Source organism: Urocitellus parryii, chromosome 15 (assembly GCF_045843805.1).
Source record: "Urocitellus parryii isolate mUroPar1 chromosome 15, mUroPar1.hap1, whole genome shotgun sequence".
Lineage (NCBI taxonomy): Eukaryota > Metazoa > Chordata > Mammalia > Rodentia > Sciuridae > Urocitellus > Urocitellus parryii.
Window position 1 is genome coordinate 8,089,243 of NC_135545.1, and position 18,303 is coordinate 8,107,545.

Sequence of the window (18,303 nt, forward strand, 5' to 3'; positions counted from 1 at the left end):
CTACTCCATATTAGACCCGATTTACCTAACTACACTAACTACCCATCTTTAAATCTGGCTTCAAAATGACTAGGTCATAAGAGTTTTAACCCAATCAGTGAATTAAGTGAAGTGGTAGGGTGTGGCTCCAGGAGGTGAGAATTAGGGGCACAGTGTTGGGGTATATATATTTGTATCTGGCAAGTGGAAGGCACTCTCTCTGCTTCCTGATCACCGTGATGTCAGCTGCTTCCCTCTGCCACAGTCTCCCACCATGATGTTCTCTCTAACGTTGTGCCTGAGGATTGGAGCCAGCCTATAGACTAAGACCTCTGAAACAATGAGCCCTCAGATAATCCTGTCCTCCTTCAAAGTGGTTCTGGTCTGGTCCTTTAGTCAAAGTAGCAAAATAGCTCCCTAACACAGATACATAGAAGCAGTTTCTTAGGCCAGCACATTTTAATAGAAGTATGAAATCCACAAATGTAATTTTATATTTTCTGTAGCTGTATTTAAAAAAGCCAAAGCAAGCAGATGAATCATTTTAATGTCATATAGAAAATACACTCACTTTAAAAAGAATAATAATTTAAGGATGCAATCAATATGAAAATTGTTGCAGTGATACATAATACACTTACTCAAACTAAGTCTCCTAATTGTGAGAGCACAATAGATTTGTATAGCATATGAATTCAGAATAGTGCCATTTGAAGTGGTCAAGTTAACAAGAAAAAACCTTTTCCCAGATGAATCACGAGGGACTCTCTTCTTTATAAGCTTGGTGGGTCATTTCAGCCATCAAATGCTCTTTGGAAACCTGTAATTCTTATTGTGAAAAGGATGAAGTAAATTGGGAAACAATTTTATTATTTTTCATCAGCAAAAATGGGCAGATGGTTGGGTAGCATGAAGATAAAACTCCACTCAGCCCCGCCAGCCTTGGGATTTTCTTGTGTGCATAAAAGGAATAAAGAGTCAAATAGTTGTTTGAGAAGTAAAAGACCACAAAGCAACTTACAAGCAGGAGGATGGTGCGGGTGGCTTTGTGTTCAGGAGATGTCTGGGAGGAGACGCGGGAGCTGTGGAGGTGCTGGGCTCTCCTGTGGTGTCTGTAGAGGAGATTCACCATGTATAGGCTGGTGCCAATCATGAGGGGCACAAACACTAGGTCATGAAACAAGATGACACTTAGAAATGTTTCTGACTTGTGGTTTCCTAACTGCCTGGTTTGGCAGTATGGATGAACATAGCCATAACCAACCAGAGTCAAATTTCTAGTGGCTGTTACGGTTTCAATGACGTGGATGTATATAAGCATGTTGATGATCCAGAAGAAAAGGAACGAGGGACAAATCTGTGTATGGAGCTTAAATTTAAGCCATGCCCACTTAGAGTTACTAGGACTGACAGTGATGGCTTGAAAGGCACTCAGGAGAGAGGTGGTGCAGATGGAAACACCCCGCGTCACTCTGAACATATACAGGACTGTTTTGCAACCAACATCGTCCAAAAATTGTCTTACTCCGAAGGATGACGCTATATGTGGTGTCAATGTGAACGTGATTGTCAAAGTATTGGCCAAGGTGAGGTGGGAAAAAACGGGATCCATAAGCTTCATGTGACGCTGGACTGAGAAGGTGTGCATGTACAACAGGAAGAGGAACAAGTTCCCCGCGACTCCCACACACAGCTGTGAGACTAGAAAACCACCAAATATTGTGTCACTTGGGAACATTTTCTCCTTATTATGACCTTGCTGTGCCTAGGACAGAATCCAGGTCTTCATGAATGCTGGGCAGGTGCAGAGAATTGAGTTACACCAGCCCAGGAACATTATCTTACTGATGGCTTAGAAGATTTTATTGAGGGAAATAAGGCCCCAAATGTGAAATAATTATTTAGAATTATTTTTAAGACATAGATTTGCAATAGAATTAGGGTTCAGGAAGAGAAGAAGATGATGGAAGGTGCAGTTCTGTGTTTCAGGGCCTAGAGCGACACTTCCAGAGCCTGGATTCCAGGGATTCCTGGGAACAACAGATCACAGCAGGAGGTGGACAAAGAAGGTGGAAATCAAGGCACATCAAGCATTTAGGACACTGAGCAGGGGACAGGTGGCCTATGTGAAAGACAAATGTGCAGGTTACAAGGCACATATTCCTCTGAGCCCCAGACTATGTTTTATCTTCAACCTACATTTCAGTACTCTGTACTCTCTAAAGAGCATGATCCTTATAATAGGAAGACTACCCTGTGCACTTCTGTGTTGGATTTTCATGACACACACTTCTGCCATGGGTCAAACTACAATGATGTGAGACATTTGTGGTGCTCACATCTTGGGCCGGGCTACTGTAATGCAGAAGGCTGAGGCCAAGATTGCTGCTCAATATTCCCCAGTGCTCCACACAAACTATAACATGGAAGGTCCAGCAGAACCAGCACTCACATCATGGTTGATAACCCAGGACAACAAAGGACCCTGCATCCTGAGGACTGCAGCATGAATAAAAGCTACTTTTTGGTCTGGCATTTTTGTCTGATTCTTACAGGAACAGAATTAGTTTCCAAAATGTAATTGCAGAGGAAACGATAAGATGTTCATTTAGGTTAACAATGAAATGGATGAGGTCAATATCTCAACCATACTTCTTGGATTTTGGAGTTTATTTCACTATTTCATTTCCTTGGGGATACTTTCTCTGTGACCCAGTTCTTCCTTCACATGAACCATAGTCCTTCCTGGACCTCTGGTCAATTCCACATGTGTCTCCACACTGAGCAAGTCCATGAGAACATTCTCAGGTCATCTCAGGCTACACTTTCACCACAATCCCTGCTTGGACATGATCTGTACTGCAGGGATCCTACTGTCATTATCCTATTAAGGGATCAGTATTCAAATTATTCTTTGAACTCCCACAGTGTTGGAGTCCTGTTGTTCCACAGGTTCTTTTGTGCCTTTCACCAACTATGCAGTTTAAATGCTGTGATTTTGAATGGTTTGAATTTGTGAACTAGTCACGGATTACCATGGCGACCACACTCTCATTTTTTAAAATCCATCTTTTCTTTAATCATGATATGATGATTTCAGTCTCAACCTCAAATGTTTTGATCATTTTATTTTCCCTAGGTTCACTAAGGCATGGCCTCTCTCCCTCCTCACCCTAACCAGAGATCTTCCTTCAGACATCTTCTCTCCTTGCTTGGGACATTTGCTATTTCCTCATTTTATCATCCAGATCTATTCACAATATTCCCTTCTATATTGATGTAGTCCACACTCCCTCTGGCCAGGGGCAGGAGGCCAGGCATGATATCAGTCTCTCATCTGGACATTTCATACACAAGCTGCATAGTCTTTGTGGATGAATGGGATCAGCCCCACTTAGATGAGCAGAGGGAAAATGTATAACCAAAAAGGATCAGAGATTCTTATGAACAGTCGTATTCTAAGCAATTAAATGAATTACAAAAAATGAATAAACTTTTAGAAACATGCGAACTATCAAGAATGAATCATAAAGAAATAGATAATCTGGGTTAACTCAAATGAGAAAGATGGAATCTGTATTTTTAAATTGTAGATTGATGGTAAGTCTGGGATAGGAGTTCTTCAATGCTGAGTTTTAACAAACATTTGAGGGGCTGGGGATGTGGCTCAAGCGGTAGCGTGCTCGCCTGGCATGCGTGCGGCCCGGGTTCGATCCTCAGCACCACATACCAACAAAGATGTTGTGTCCGCCGAGAACTAAAAAATAAATATTAAAAATTCTCTCTCTCTCTCTCTCTCTCTCTCTCTCTCTCTCTCTCTCTCCTCTCTCACTCTCTCTTTAAAAAAAAAAAAAAAAAAAAAAAAAAAAAAAAACATTTGAAAAATAATACTAATTCTCTCATACATCAAAAAAATATATAAGCACAAAAATTAGTACCAAACTCATTTTGCAGAAATGGTATTATCCCAAATCAAAGGCTTGGCAAGGACACTATGTGGTAAGAATGTTACTGGTCAGTGTTTTTGAAGAACATTCTTGCATGCACTTTAAAAAAATCATAACAAGCAGAATCCAACAGCACATTAAAAGGATCATTCAACCTGAAGGACTGGGATTTACACCGGGGGTGAAGTATGGATCAACACACAACTGAATAAATGGATGCTCATATTAGCAGAAGGAAATGTGAAGTCCTTTGATCCTCCCAATAGATGCAGACACAACATCCTCAATTGATGTGAAAATACCATCAACATTCTTTCATGATAAAAACTCAAGCATTTAGGCATGGAAAGAATGTACCTTGACATGGTGAAGACCATGAGTGAGAAACTCACCCCAACATCATACTCAATACCGACAAGCCAAAGGCTTTTCCTCTAATAAGCACACTCTTGCCTCTTTTCTCAGCATGATACTTGAAGTCCTAGCCACAGCAATTAGGCAGGAAAAACAAATGATTAATATTGGGACAATGCCCAGGCTACTGAATTGGATCATGGATTCAATGGAATTTCAATGAAAATTCTAATACCAGTTTTCAGAGAATTGGAAAAACCAATCCTGAAAGTCATGTGGCTCTCCAAAAACATACCTGATAGCCAAAACTCTGCTGAGATGTAATAAACTTTGGGGTCATTACACTCGGTCATTTAAACATTATCAAAAAACTCTAGTAATCTAATAAGTACATTAGTGGCATAAAAGTAATGTTAACCACTGAAGAGAATGAGGATTCCTGAAGTAAACCCAAATATATAGAGTCACCTAAACTTTGGGCATCAAAAACTCACAATGGAGACAAAATATCCCTGTAATTGCAGGATAAGGAATATCTGGATTTCCACATGCAAAGAATGATGTTGGACCCTTTACTACTATCACACAAAAACATCTATTCAGAGGGATTAATGATGTAATGTAAGATCTGTCTCCATATGATTTCTTATGACAAAATCATAAGAAAAAAACCTCCTTGACATATATTTTTGGATATGACAACAAAACTACATGTGACAGAAAAAGAAACAAGAAGGATCAATTCAAACTAAAAAGTTACTGCGTGACAAATAAGAATAAGTAGAAAAGGCAACGTGAATCAGAGAAGGTGTTCACAAATACTATATCAGACAGGAGGCTAATTCCACAATATATAAAGGGACATGATACAACTCCGAGGAAAAGAATATTATTTCAATAGACAGGTGTCATGAATAGACAGTTATTCTAAAGAGTTCTTTAAATGGACAAAGGCAAATGAAGTGGTGCTCTACCTCACAGAGCATGAGAGAAACTAAAACCAAAATGAGAATGAGATGTAACTTCATCAATGGCCATTATGATAAAGCAAGAGGAACAAGCAGCGGTTTAGATGGGAATCAAAGCAGACTCATGGGCACTGCTGGTGGGAGTTCAATGGAACAACCTTGATGGAAATTGGGTGGAGCTGGCTCAAAACTTTGCAACTGCAACAACCATGTGCCCTGGCAATCCTGCCTCAACACACACAGAGGAATTGACATCAGTCTCTCAAAGGTGTCTGCCTCCTGCATTCACTGCAGCATGTTTATAAAACCAAGATATAGAGACAACTGCGAGTCCACCAACGAACACAAGGATTAAATGATTGTGATGTGTGGATGGATACATGATACACACACACACACACACACACACACACACACACACATGCAATGAAATAATATTCCTTCACATGCAGGAAGAAAGCCTCTCAATTGTGTCAACATGTCTTCAATCTAGAAGACATTTTATTTGTCAAAGAAACCAGATAGAAAGGGAAATATTGTGTGATCTCCCTTGTATGTGAACCCTAAAAATGTTGAACTTAGAGGAACAGGGAGGGAGAGAGGTGGGTGCCAGTAGTTGGGAGCTGGGAACTGAGATGTGGTATCAAAGGGTACAAACTTTCATGCACTTGAGAAGTAAGTTCAGCATGTCCAAGGTAACATACAACAAGAAGATGGCATTAAGGTGTGGTGTACTTCAAGTTTGTTGAAAAGTGATCTTAAATACTCTCAAGACATAAACACACACTTTGATTCATCAACCAACTTGATTTTTTGTGGTCATTTTACAGAGTACACCAGGTCAACACATTCTTCACCTAAAAGATTATTGGTAATATTTGTTAATTAGACCTCAATAAAGTTGGAATAAATCTGTAAAAAGTAACTGAATTAAACAGACTAAGCTGAAGGCCGAGATTGCAAGACTGAAAAATTCCACATCTCATGTGTCTTGGTGTGGGTCTGCTGTAATTTTGTACAGCAGATCCACACTAAGGACTCTAGGGTGACTGGAATAGTGGTGGACCCCTGTGTGCTGTCTAATAGAGTCACACTGTACATACAAACGCACACGGGTCAAAAGCAACAGCATGAGCTCCTCAGCAGATCCCGGAGGGTCCCAGTCAGAGCAGATGAACTGGCCTGCAGCACCAGCACAGGAGCTGAGTAAGACCCACCCAGTGAAGGAGACATGGGGACTTCCAGGGAACAATGATGATCACAAACTGCACACTGACTTACCTAAAGGTGTCGCCTTCCATATGTTGGGAAATGTGCTTTAGGGGACAGAACCCCTGGGTATAAAAAGCCACTGCATTGAAATGCACCCCTTAAATGGCTGTCCTCAAATACACATGGCGTCAATATTTATGGTGTAAACACACACGTCCTTAGTGGACCACAGTGGGCGGAACACACCAGGTCAGGACACAACAAACCCACAGGTCAGTTCACACTCCACCTAACTGGTATAAAAGCATCACCCCCACAGTCACTGTGAGATCCCAGCTTTCTCCCCAGGCACTGGAGAAGCAGGGGGGAAATGCACCCAGCAGCCAGCCCTGAAGTGAGGGCCACCAAGTGCAAGGGCTCATGTGACATGGCAGTTCATCTGGAGTCACAAAAGACAAACAGGAAAACCCTGATCTTCAGTATGTTCAAAACACAAAGCACCTTTTCCTTACCACCTGGTGACTCAAACTCTATTATGGAAAGCCCTGTGGATGTGCCTTCCGGAAGTAAATGTGGAGACTGGATGAGAGCCTGTGAAAGAATGATGGCATTAGAACAGGAACAGCAGAAGGAGCCCTAGAAAAGGAGGGAGAGAGAATTTCTGTGAAGGCAGCAGAAAAATATCAAAGAACCTCAATAGAAAGGAAAAGCAAAGGCAAACACAGTTCCTTGGAAAGACTGCTGCATTTAACCCCTCCTGTGAGACTGTCCCACTGCCCCATGAGAAGGCTCCACAGTGTCAGGTGAACACTGTGAGAAAGACACTGAGAATCCACAGGTGTGTGAAAAGGTGATGTTGGGATGGAGTATGTCAGTGACTTCAGAGGTACGAGACATGAGAAAACCCTAGGAGACTCGACTTACCGTAGATTTCAGACCCGCAGGCAGCAGCACAGTGCAGTGCTCCCCAGCAAGACATCGAATATTGGGGAAAAGGGCTTCCTAAGGATTCCCAAGGAATGCTTCAACAGCGAAGGATGCCAACCACCAGATGCAGAAACATCTGCAAACACTTCCTAGGGGCAGAAAAGTGGATTCTCTTAATCACACTGTGAGGGCAGAAGAGCCTTCACAACAGAAGGAAATGCAGTTGAAACGTTGATGACAAGAGTGTGTCCTTCCACTTCCAGATGAAAAGCAATCTGCACAAAATCATGGCTGACAGAAATCCCACACTGTGCAAAAGGATTCCAGCAACTGAGCAAGTGAGTTGTCATAAGTGCAAGGAGGTTCAGCATTAGAAAGGTCAGCTGTGTGACCACCCCCAGGAGTTGACTCAAGGAGAAATCTCCTCATCAACCTCAATAGACACAGAAAATCATGGGATTAATGACACACATATAAAGCTAAAGTTGTTATGAGCTAGGAATAAAAATGATTGTTGTTACTATAATAAAATATCAATAATACCATTTTGGAGTTGAATATGGAAAACTTCTCTCTCACATCAGATACCAGTGCAGACAACTTCTCTCTCTGCTTTTTCCCCTCATGACAGTAGAGGGCTTTATTGTCAATATAGAAGGAATAGTTGATAATCACTGGGAAGAAGGCAACATTATTTTTTTTTCCTACACAGATTAAATTGTAGACAATAATGTTGGCTTAATCATATGAATCATCTGAGAGCTTATTAAGGCTACTGGAAGCAAAATCAGCATAAAACTCACTTGAGGTCTGTATTCCACCCTAAAACTATTATTGAAACACCATTGATTATGACTCAGTTAAGCCGCATCCAATAAAATGAACCTACCAATTGTTACATGATAAAATTAGGCTACGCCTCCAACTGGACATGTATGAAAAGCAAAAGGAATCTGGGAAGAGAAACTAAAACTAGCTACAGAGCAGAAAAGGAATAATGAAGTGACATGGAGCTAAACTGCTCCAGAATAACCCCGCATCGATGGAGGCACTGAATGGAGACAGCGCCTCACAGAGACCAGGGAACAGGAGACCCTGAGGTCAAGGGCGGGACTGGGGGAACTCTCACCTGTGCTCTAATCAGGAAGGAGAGGACCCAGCACAGAGGAAACCAAGTGCTCTCAGTGTTCAAGGAAAACTCAGTTGAAGACAGGATGGATTTGGAGAGCTAAGATGTACACACGACTTCAACACAGGCCAGATCAGAGAGGGAGACCGTGTCTGCAGAAAAGAACAGAACAGTTGATGGAACTAAGAGAGAAGAAGATGTGGGCATATCATCAGAGGAAGGACATTCAGGAGGAAACCTGACCTCAAATGCAGTCCTTACCGGGCGTGGACTGGGCAGGGGGAATAGAGCCCCGGGCTCCCCTCCTCTCTCTCCCAGGCCCAGGGCTGCAGGGCCCTGCTCCAGGCAGTTGGCCTCCCTGACACAGAGAGGAGTCTTGGAAAGGCTGCGCCTGGCCTGTATTTCAGGGGCAGAATGACAGGACCTCTCCTCCCAGGGCACATCACTCACCTGTCCCCTGTTGCCCCATGGACCTTGTTTACTGTGCCTCATGTTGAAGCCCAGGAGGAGCAGCGGGTCGTCTCCCGGGGCACCGGGAATCTCCTGGTGGACCGCCAGGTGGAGTGAGTGCAGTCACTGCCTGAGAACGTGGTTTTCCCAAGATGAATCCAGAAAGTGAACTTCAGCATCCAGGAAGTCATTAAAGGCTAGTTTCCACACAGCTGGTGGAAATGACCACAAGCCTGGATCCCAGCTGACCCTGAGCAGGACCCTGAGGTCATGCTGGCTGCTCCACAGGAGGCCACTGTGCCTCCTCTGCCCACAGTGGGTTTTACCTTCCTCCAGGCTCCACGCAGCACAGGTTGGTGCAGGGCACAGGGTGAACTGTCACCCACAGCACAGGGAGCCGCCATGTGTGCAGCACGCGTGGCCTGTGTGGACCTGTCTCTTCTTTCAAAATTGTGGAGACGTGGGAAGTGCTCCAGAACTGAGCTCTGAAATGTTTCCCACACAACCTGTGATAGAAGCTCAATAAAGGTAGTTAAAGCACATTCCTAACATGATGAATTGTGAAATGAAGTCAGTGAAAGTCAACACCTAAAATACATGCTCCCAAGACTAATGAAATGTCAGTTCTCCTAAGGCCCCAAATCCCCGCATTGCCCATATATCCTTCACCTTCTAAAACCTGTGCAGATTTAAATTTACCAGTGCAATCTTTGGGTTGTTATGGGCCTGTGCTTTTGCAGAAGGCATATGCTGCATGAATTCTTCTCAAGTTGACATCTTTATCTTCTAGAGGGTTTTTCTTATTTCTGGAGCTTAAACTTATAGTTGCTGGTTACTCATTTTCCTGCTGCCCTGCATTCCTTCTGTGAATATGCCCTAAATCCTTCATCCCTGAATAGATAGATATTATCTCTGAACTTTCCTTGGCCTGCACCCCTGCATGAAAGCCTTTCTGTGATTATTGGAGAGAGTTTCTTGTATTTCTTTGGGGAACATATAAAAGAGAGAGGAAGGAGTTAATGACACTAGGTATGTGTGTCATTAATTGTGATTCCCCTCCATTCCAACAATATCTTTATAGATGCTGACAGTACTTAAATGGCTTGACTCTCCCAATCATATGAGGTTCAGGAGGCTGTGGGGTTTGGCAATTTGATGAGTATACTGTGGTTTCTATTATGGTCCTGATTAGTAGACCTTCAAAAATCTTAGTTGGCTCGTAGTTCATGTGATTCGTAGTTCATGTGATTCACATCTTGTGAAGTAAGAATCTTAATTTCGACCCATTCTGTCCACACAGTTTAATTTTCAGTTTATGATTTGTGTTCTGTTCCATTATCACCTGCAGTTTACATAGCTAATATCATATTTGAAAATCACACTTCACTTTTGAATCTTAATATCAGCAATGTATCTACGTGACTTTTAATTTTGTTTGTGTCTTTTTCAAAAGCTGCATCAGGATGTGTTCCCAATTCAGTAAACTGTATCATTTTATCATCAAATGGAAAAGTTTGGTCTGTTTCCATTTAGGGTAGGAAATGCCATTGCCCTCCTAGAACAAAACTGGACCTTCACAGGAGCCCGGACAATGACTCATGAAGTCTTTTTTTTTTTTTTAAAGAGAGAGTGAGAGAGGAGAGAGAGAGAGAGAGAGAGAATTTTATTTATTTTTTAGTTCTCGGCGGACACAACATCTTTGTTGGTATGTGGTGCTGAGGATCGAACCCGGGCCGCACGCATGCCAGGCGAGCGCGCTACCGCTTGAGCCACATCCCCAGCCCATGACTCATGAAGTCTTGATGACATCCTCTGCTCAAGCCACCTGCACATGCAGGTGCCAGTGCTCATCAGCACACTGAGGACCTAGGAGCTAAGGAAACACAGAGGCACATACAGTGGTCTGAATCACACGCGAATGTTCTGGATTCTGAATTGACACTTAGTTGACAGAAGACCTGATCGGAAGGAGAAAAATGCACATGCTCGACTGGGTACAAAGAAGAAAGCTCACAGAATGACACTCGAATGTGCGGGACACAGAACAGAACTACTCACAGAACAAGTGAGAGCTGTACAATAGCGTTGGCATTGGCTGGTGAAGGACCACTGCAGAGGACACCTGCCGTCAGCGTACATGCATCTACACTGAGCACTGAGATTTTGTTGTTCATGTATTTTTCTGTCACTGTTTACTTTCTCTTAGTTTCCACTGAAACTCTTCCTTCAGCATCTCTTGTGACCATCACAAATCTCTTCAGTTGTTTTTACCTGGAAGATGGGAACTTACATTTTACTTTGAAGGACTGTTGAGCCAGGTACAATACCATGCACTCTGCATGTTAATCCTTTAATCCCTGCTCTCCTCCTAGCTAGGGCTCTGCTGAGGAATGACCTGCAGTCTTTTCAAAGACCGTTTATACATAATGAGTTATCTTTCTTTTTTTGCTTTCAATATTTTTCTATATCTTTGCCTATAAATAATGCACTCTGAATAGTCTTTTTGTAGATCTCTCCAGATTCAATGTCATTATCCACCATGATGTTTGCTTCCTTAGCATATTTTGGAGGTTTCGATGTTCTTTCCTGCCATGGCCCTTCTGTCCATTTGTCTCTTTTCCTTCCTCCTCATGATGCACGTCTTTCTGTGTGGCAACATGCCGCCCCTGTCCAGGACGGGCAGCTGAACTAAAGTCACTCCTGTGAATTTGGGGTGACACAAAATACCACACAGACACAAAATACCTTTTATATGAGCTTCAGGACAGCTTTCCTGTCTCCTGGCCTCAGGCTCCCCAAAGGGGGCAAGAGAAGGTCATGAAGCTTGGCCAAAGTGGGCAAGAGAAGGTTGCCAGAGGCTGAGAGAGCAAGCATGCTTGGAAGTGGGCTTTTATTTTGGGGGGGGTGTCACTGTTTCTTAGAACATTCTATCCAAAAGGCAGAAGGGGTAGGATTACACAGGAACAGGTGAGTGTAACTCAACCCCAGTGGGTGATGCCTACACCTGGACAAGTACTTTCTGTCAGACTCTGGGGTGAGGATCGTAGCTGAGCCAGGCAGATATCCTGTTGCTTCGGCTCTCATGCTTGCAGTTAATTTCACTGCCAAAAAACTGCATTAAAGACTGGCACAAACCTGTAATCCCAGTGGTTTCGGAAGCTAAAACAAAAGAATCGTAAGTTCAAACCCAGCCTCTGCAACTGCAAAGTGCATTGAGACCCTGTCTCTAAATAAAATACAAAATAGGGCTGGAGATGTGGCCATGGTTGAGTGCCCCTGGGTTCAATCCCTGGTACCAAAAAAAAAAAAAAAAAAGGAAAAAAATTTGTATTAAAAGCACAGACAGGCTCTGACCTTGAAGATGAGCCACATGAACAGTCCTTTGTTACTATGTGAATGACGGGTTTGCAGAAGAGACCTCAACCAGATGAGAAGTGTTATTCATCCAGCATATGGGGACCAACCTCTGGTGGCCTTGATTGGAGTGTCCAGGGCTATGACCTGCCCAGAATGCATGTGGGTGATTGGATGCTTTTGGAAAACACGAGCACATACACTGTTGCCACTGCTGCTACTCTCAGTGGATTCCAGAGGCCATGTATCATGTGATGTCATGACCAACACGGCAATGCAGGCAGCAAAGTCAGAACCATGGCTTCCCACCCGAAGTGGAGGAGCAGGACGTGGGCACTCTGCCTGTGCCTTGAGCTCAGGAAAGCAGCATGAAAGGTCACCCGGCTGTGAGCACCTCCACTAGTATCAGAGTGTAGGTGTCACTCTGAAGCTGTTCACTGCAGGGATCTGGGGGACCACTGGACTTAATTACTGCTAGTTTTGAAAGTTCTCCATAAGAGTAGGTTGGCCCAGATGCAGCAGTGTGGAAGATTAGAAGGTGGGGTCACACTTACCCATCTTCCTAAGGAAACTATTGAATATTTGTTTGGTATGGATTTTTATTCACTTTTCAAACAAGCTACTAGAGAATGTCCCCCAGCTGCCCAGCTGGCATTGGTAGCTTGTACAATGTCAGGATAGGTCAAAAGGTTAATGTTGTGATCTGTTTTGAAAATAAAGTATCTTGAGGGCTGGGGATGTGGCTCAAGTGGTAGAGCGCTCGCCTGGCATGCATGCGGCCTGGGTTCGATCCTCAGCACCACATAAAAACAAAGATGTTGTGTCCGCCAAAAACTAAAAAAAAAAATATTAAAATTCTCTCTCTCTAAAAAAAAGTAAATAAAGTATCTTTAAATAAATTAATTAATTAATTGAAAAAAATAAAATTTTGTAAAATGGTCGCTGGTATAGCTTAGAGAAGGAATGGTCCTGGGTTCAGTCCCCAGTCTTCTCTCTCTCTCTCTCTCTCTCTCTCTCTCTCTCTCTCTCTCTCTCTCACACACACACACACACACACACACGCGCGCGCGCGCGCACGCACACACACACAGTCCTAGAATGAACAAAACCAAGAGGGAACTATGGTTTTGGATAACAATAATATGTTAACATATGTTCCGTCATTTTAAGAAGTGTTGAATTCTGATCGGTAGATTGAGAGAGGGGAGGCTGTAAACCCTTATGAACAGGGTAAAAGTGAAGGCCTGAACCTAAAAGTGGTCCAAGAAACACATTTTACAACAACAACAAAAGCTGAACCAACTTCCTGAGTTACAACTCTGCCTGTGTATGCCTTGGAAATACGTGGAGCGTCCTTAGCCCTTTTGTCTTTACTGTCAGTTATTAAGATGGGCTTCCATTAATAAAGAAAATACTGCATTTTGCAGTGAGTCTTCCATTTGTTTTGAAAGCACACCATGTTGTGAAATCTGCCTCTAAGTTTGGATTCTGTCACCCTTGAATATTATCAAGATGAACAAAATCAGGTATCACAAAACAGGAACCGAGTTTCCAGGGGTTCATGGAAGAGGGGAAGAGGCACTCAGTGGAAATCAGCTTCCTGGTCACCTACTGCAGACACAAGATAGAATGGCAGGGAAAGAAAAAGCAACCCAGGAACCCTCACAAAAAATAGTGGTGACAAGAGTTATCCACAGCTTTGTAACATATCACTTAAGTCAGATAAAGTTCTATACAGAGGTAAGGTATATGCACACACACAAGTACCTTCACATACATGTGTTTATATGTAAAATGCGAGGCTGGGTAGATTAGGGACCCTCTTCTGAGGCCCTATAGAACTAGAGTTTTAAGATGAAACTCAATCCACTGCTTGTGTGGGCAGGTGGGTCTGCGCAAGCAGCAGGCCTCTGAGCCAGGAAGTGTGGCAGCAGACCCAGCAGCTCATCTTCAATTTCTTCTTCTTTCTGGGTTCTTGTCTCATTAATCAGAGAATGAAACCCACAGACCAGGATGAGTGTGTGTAGAGTAGAGTTTATTGAAGAGCAGAACTCTTGCAGCACAAGAGAGAACCAACAGCAGGTTTACAGGCCCAGCGTGCTGATCTAGGCGTTTAAATAGCACTTGGTCCCAATTTATGATAATGAGGGCTTGGAAATGCACTAACGCTCTTGCTCCTGATCAGTTCTGGAGTCCCATCTTTTGTTAGGTCTGCCCCACTTCCATTTTCTCTTGGCAGGTAAGGAAGCAGGAGGTTGATGTCATCAGATGGCGCTGCTGTGCTATCTGAGGGCACTTATCGCCCACATCTGCACCACAGGTTACCCTTCAGTGGGATGGGCTGGCTGAGAAATAAAAGCTGAGAAAAGCAATACCATGGAATAACCAGAGAACACAGAAAGTAGTTTCAAAGTGAGGGCAGCAATGGGTGAAGCTGACCAGAGGGGTCCAGCTTCTAACAGAGAAAAGGGCCCGCGCTTGCTTTATTTATATTGGAATCCATCAAAGGCTTCCTGTAGAAAGTTCTTTACCAAAACAGGATAAATGTCAGGGCAGGTAGGCTGCTCGGTTCCTAGGGGGTCACTTCCATTTCCGGTGCTGCAGAAGACCTCTGCAGAGCTGAGGGGGAGTTCACTTATGTTTGGGCCTTCTATCTGGGTGGGACTGGAGGTTCCCAGTACCAGATCTACCCCTTCACTGGCTGTGATGCTGAAAAAGTTCCCCACGAATTTCACAGATAGCTTCCGGCAGGAGCTTCTGCAACGGGCATGCCCACTGTGTGCAGGCCACCTTCCCGGGGATGAGGGGTCAGTTTGCCCTGACTCGGTGCTGGCCCCCCACACCGGCATTACAAGTTCCACACTGCCACAAGCCACCAGTGCTCCAACCCACCAGGGCTGCCACTCTGTGGCTCCATAGCTGCACTCCTCCCAGCCAGCACCAGTAGGCAGGCTGTGCGGTTGGCAGCAGGGATCCATGTCACTTTCTCACCTTGGTCAGTAGAAATGGTGAGGCTGAGGGCCTCCTCAGCCCCCTCACGCAGGAAAGGAACTATGAGCCATGGTGGTGGACAAAGTAGGAAAGGATTCAATCTACAAATCCCTGTGTGACATTCTGAGGATCTGAGTGAAGTGCCGCAGTCTGGCTGGGCACAATTTAGGAGCCACTTGTCAAAAGAAACGAACTTTATTTTTAGAACCACACACGCCAAACAAAACAGCTCCTCAGGAAAAACCTTCAGAGCCCAACTGAAACCACCGGCTTCCCACAAGCCTCTCCACCTCCCCCACTCCTCCTGCTCTTGAGGCCGATTGGCTGGGTCGCGTGGGCGGAGCCAAAAAAAGTCCCCCAATGAGCAGCTCCGTGGTCTGAAAGGGCAGGGAAACAGCCCAATGAGCATCACCGCAGAGGAGCCAATCAGCTAGAAGTTGCTGGGGCGCTGTGAGGCAATCATCAGCTGGCAGCTGGAAGTTTGCTGGGGCCCCTTTGGTTGTGGCTCTCAAAAGTGAAGCACTGGCTTCTACAGAGCAAGGACTTCAAGTAGGGGAGGTGGGAGTAAAGAAAGTGGGTGTGGGGCAAAGATTCCAAAAAGTCCATGGTGACAGCAATGGAAAGGGGCTCGCTGCCTCTCATGGAGAATGACTGAGAGAAGACACAAGTCAGCTCAGACATGAGAGACTGCATCCAGATAGGAAGCCCTCCATCCCAATTCGAGTGGGCATCACTGTGGAGAGGTTTTTGCAGACATCAGAGACGACCCAGGGCAGCTCACTGCATGCTCAGAGTGAATCTCTAGGCCTCCCAGTTCTCCTCCCCAGCTCTATTTGTAGAGCTCTCCTCACATCACAGATATGATCCCTGCACCATGAAGAATCTATTAAGTCCCTTGGTTATCATGTCTTATGCTCTCAGGACACTGGAGTACATCCAAGCCCTAATATCTTGCTTGGAAGATGTAAGGAGGGCAATGGGCATTGGTGGGATACACAGGCAGTTTCTTAGGCCAGCACACTGTAGTAGAAGCATGATGCAAACTCCAAATCAATTTTACATTTTCTTGTTAATGCATTTCAAGAGAGGAAAAGCAAACAGAAGAGTTTTAATAGCATACAGAAAATATACTCATTTTACTCAAAATGTCTTAATTCAGACATGTAATCAATGTGAAAGCTATTCCAGTGATACATATATACATTTATTCAAACTAAGCCTTCTATTTTGAGTGCATTTTAGATTTATAGAATAAATGAACCCAAACTAGTGGCATCTGAAGTGCTCAAGTACTACATGGATCTCCTTTTCCCATACACATCATTAAGGATTCTCTTCTGTTAAAGCTTGGGAAGTCAAGCCATTAAATATTCCATGGGAACCTGTTATTCTTGTCAAGGAAAAGGATGAAATAAGTTGAGAAACAATTTTATTATTTTTCATCAGCAAAAACGGGCAGATGGTCGGGTAGCATGATGATAAAACTGCGCTAATCCCCTCCAGGCTTGGAATTTTCTCATGTGCATAAAATAAATAAAGAGTCAGACAGTTGTTTGAGAAATAAAAGAACACAAACCAACCTACAAGCAAGAGGATGGTGCGAGTGGCTTTGTGTTCAGGAGATGTCTGGGAGGAGACGTGGGGACTGTGGAGGTGCTGGGCTCTCCTGTGGTGTCTGTAGAGGAGATTCACCATGTACAGGCTGGTGCTTATCATGAGGAGCACGGACACCAGATCTCGAATCACCAACAGACTCAGTATATATGTCCCTGAGTTCTGATTCCCAAACTGCCTGGTTTGACAGTAGGCATCAACATAGCCATGACCAACCAGAGTGAAATTGCTCCTGGCAGTGACAGTTTCAATGATGCGTATGTAGATGAGCATGTTGAAGATCCAGAAGAAAAGGAACGAGGGACAAGTCCATGTAGAGAGCTTACATTTAAGCCACGCCCACTTTGAGTTACTGGGACTGACAGTGATGGCTTGAAAGGCACTCAGGAGAGAGGTGGTGCAGAGGGAAACACCCCGCGTCACTCTGTATGTATACAAGACTACTTTGCAACCAACATTGTCCCCAAACCATCTTACTCCAAAGGATGACATGATATGTGGTATCAATGTGAATGTGATTGTCAAAGTGTTGGCCAACATGAGAAGGGAGAAAATGGGATCCATAATCTTCTTCACATGATGCTGAAATAAGAAGGTGTGCATATACAGCAGGAAGAGGAATGAGTTACCAGGGACTCCAATGCACAGTTGAAAGATGAGGAAAACCCCAAAGACTGTGTCCCTTGGAAACATTATTTTATGATTATTTTGCTGGTGATGGAATCCAGGTCTTCAAGCATGCTGGACAGGCGAAGTACCATTGAGCTATCCCATGCCCAGCACAGAAATATTACCTTAATGATGGCTTAAAAGTTGTAATGAGGTAAACTAGGCCTACAATGAAAAAACAATGATTACTTAAAATTATTTTTAAGACATAACTTCTGCAAGAACACCAACATTGCAGGAGGAAAAAAGGTGGTGAAATGTACAGTTTTCTTGCATGTGAGGGTGTAGTTAGACAGTTCCAGAGCCTGGATTCCAGGGATTCCTGGGAGCAACAGATCATAGAAGTAGGCAGAGAGAGAAGGGGAACTCAAGCCACATCATTGCATTCTAGGATAGTGAGCGGGGCCATGCAGCCTGTGTGAAAGGCATGTGTGCAGGTTATCTGGCATGAGCCTAGACTGTGTTTCATCTTCAGCCTGTGTTTCCGTAGTCTCGCCTCTCTGAAGAATATGATCCTTCTAACAGACAGACTACACTGTGTACTTGAACTTCTGCCTTGGAGTTTTCATGGCACATACCCTTCCTCCAAGTCACTGACTGCTAAACAATCATGCAATACAGCATGTTCCACGTGGAAACTTTTCACCTCTCTCCCAACACATGGGTCAAACAGCAGTGATCTGAGACACCTGACCACAGCTTGTGCACA

General features: G+C 43.9%; 2 protein-coding genes and 1 pseudogene across 2 annotated transcripts; 1 reads left to right on the forward strand and 2 right to left on the reverse strand.

Moving 5' to 3' along the window:
* Positions 1-808: 808 nt before the first annotated feature.
* LOC144250522 (vomeronasal type-1 receptor 4-like) lies at positions 809-1,717 on the reverse strand. Its single transcript, XM_077793395.1, has one exon. It carries the CDS (start codon positions 1,715-1,717, stop codon positions 809-811), a length of 909 nt encoding a protein of 302 aa, XP_077649521.1.
* A 10,247-nt stretch (positions 1,718-11,964) lies between these two features.
* Positions 11,965-12,736, forward strand: LOC113177321 (ornithine decarboxylase pseudogene; annotated as a pseudogene).
* Positions 12,737-16,634: 3,898 nt separating this feature from the next.
* LOC113177323 (vomeronasal type-1 receptor 4-like) lies at positions 16,635-17,618 on the reverse strand. Its single transcript, XM_026381855.1, has one exon. It carries the CDS (start codon positions 17,616-17,618, stop codon positions 16,635-16,637), a length of 984 nt encoding a protein of 327 aa, XP_026237640.1.
* Positions 17,619-18,303: the final 685 nt, after the last annotated feature.

Coding starts and splice junctions, on each gene's coding strand:
- LOC113177323 (XM_026381855.1), bottom strand. CDS start 17,618: ATGTTTCCAAGGGACACAGTCTTTGGGGTTTTCCTCATCTTTCAACTG.
- LOC144250522 (XM_077793395.1), bottom strand. CDS start 1,717: ATGTTCCCAAGTGACACAATATTTGGTGGTTTTCTAGTCTCACAGCTG.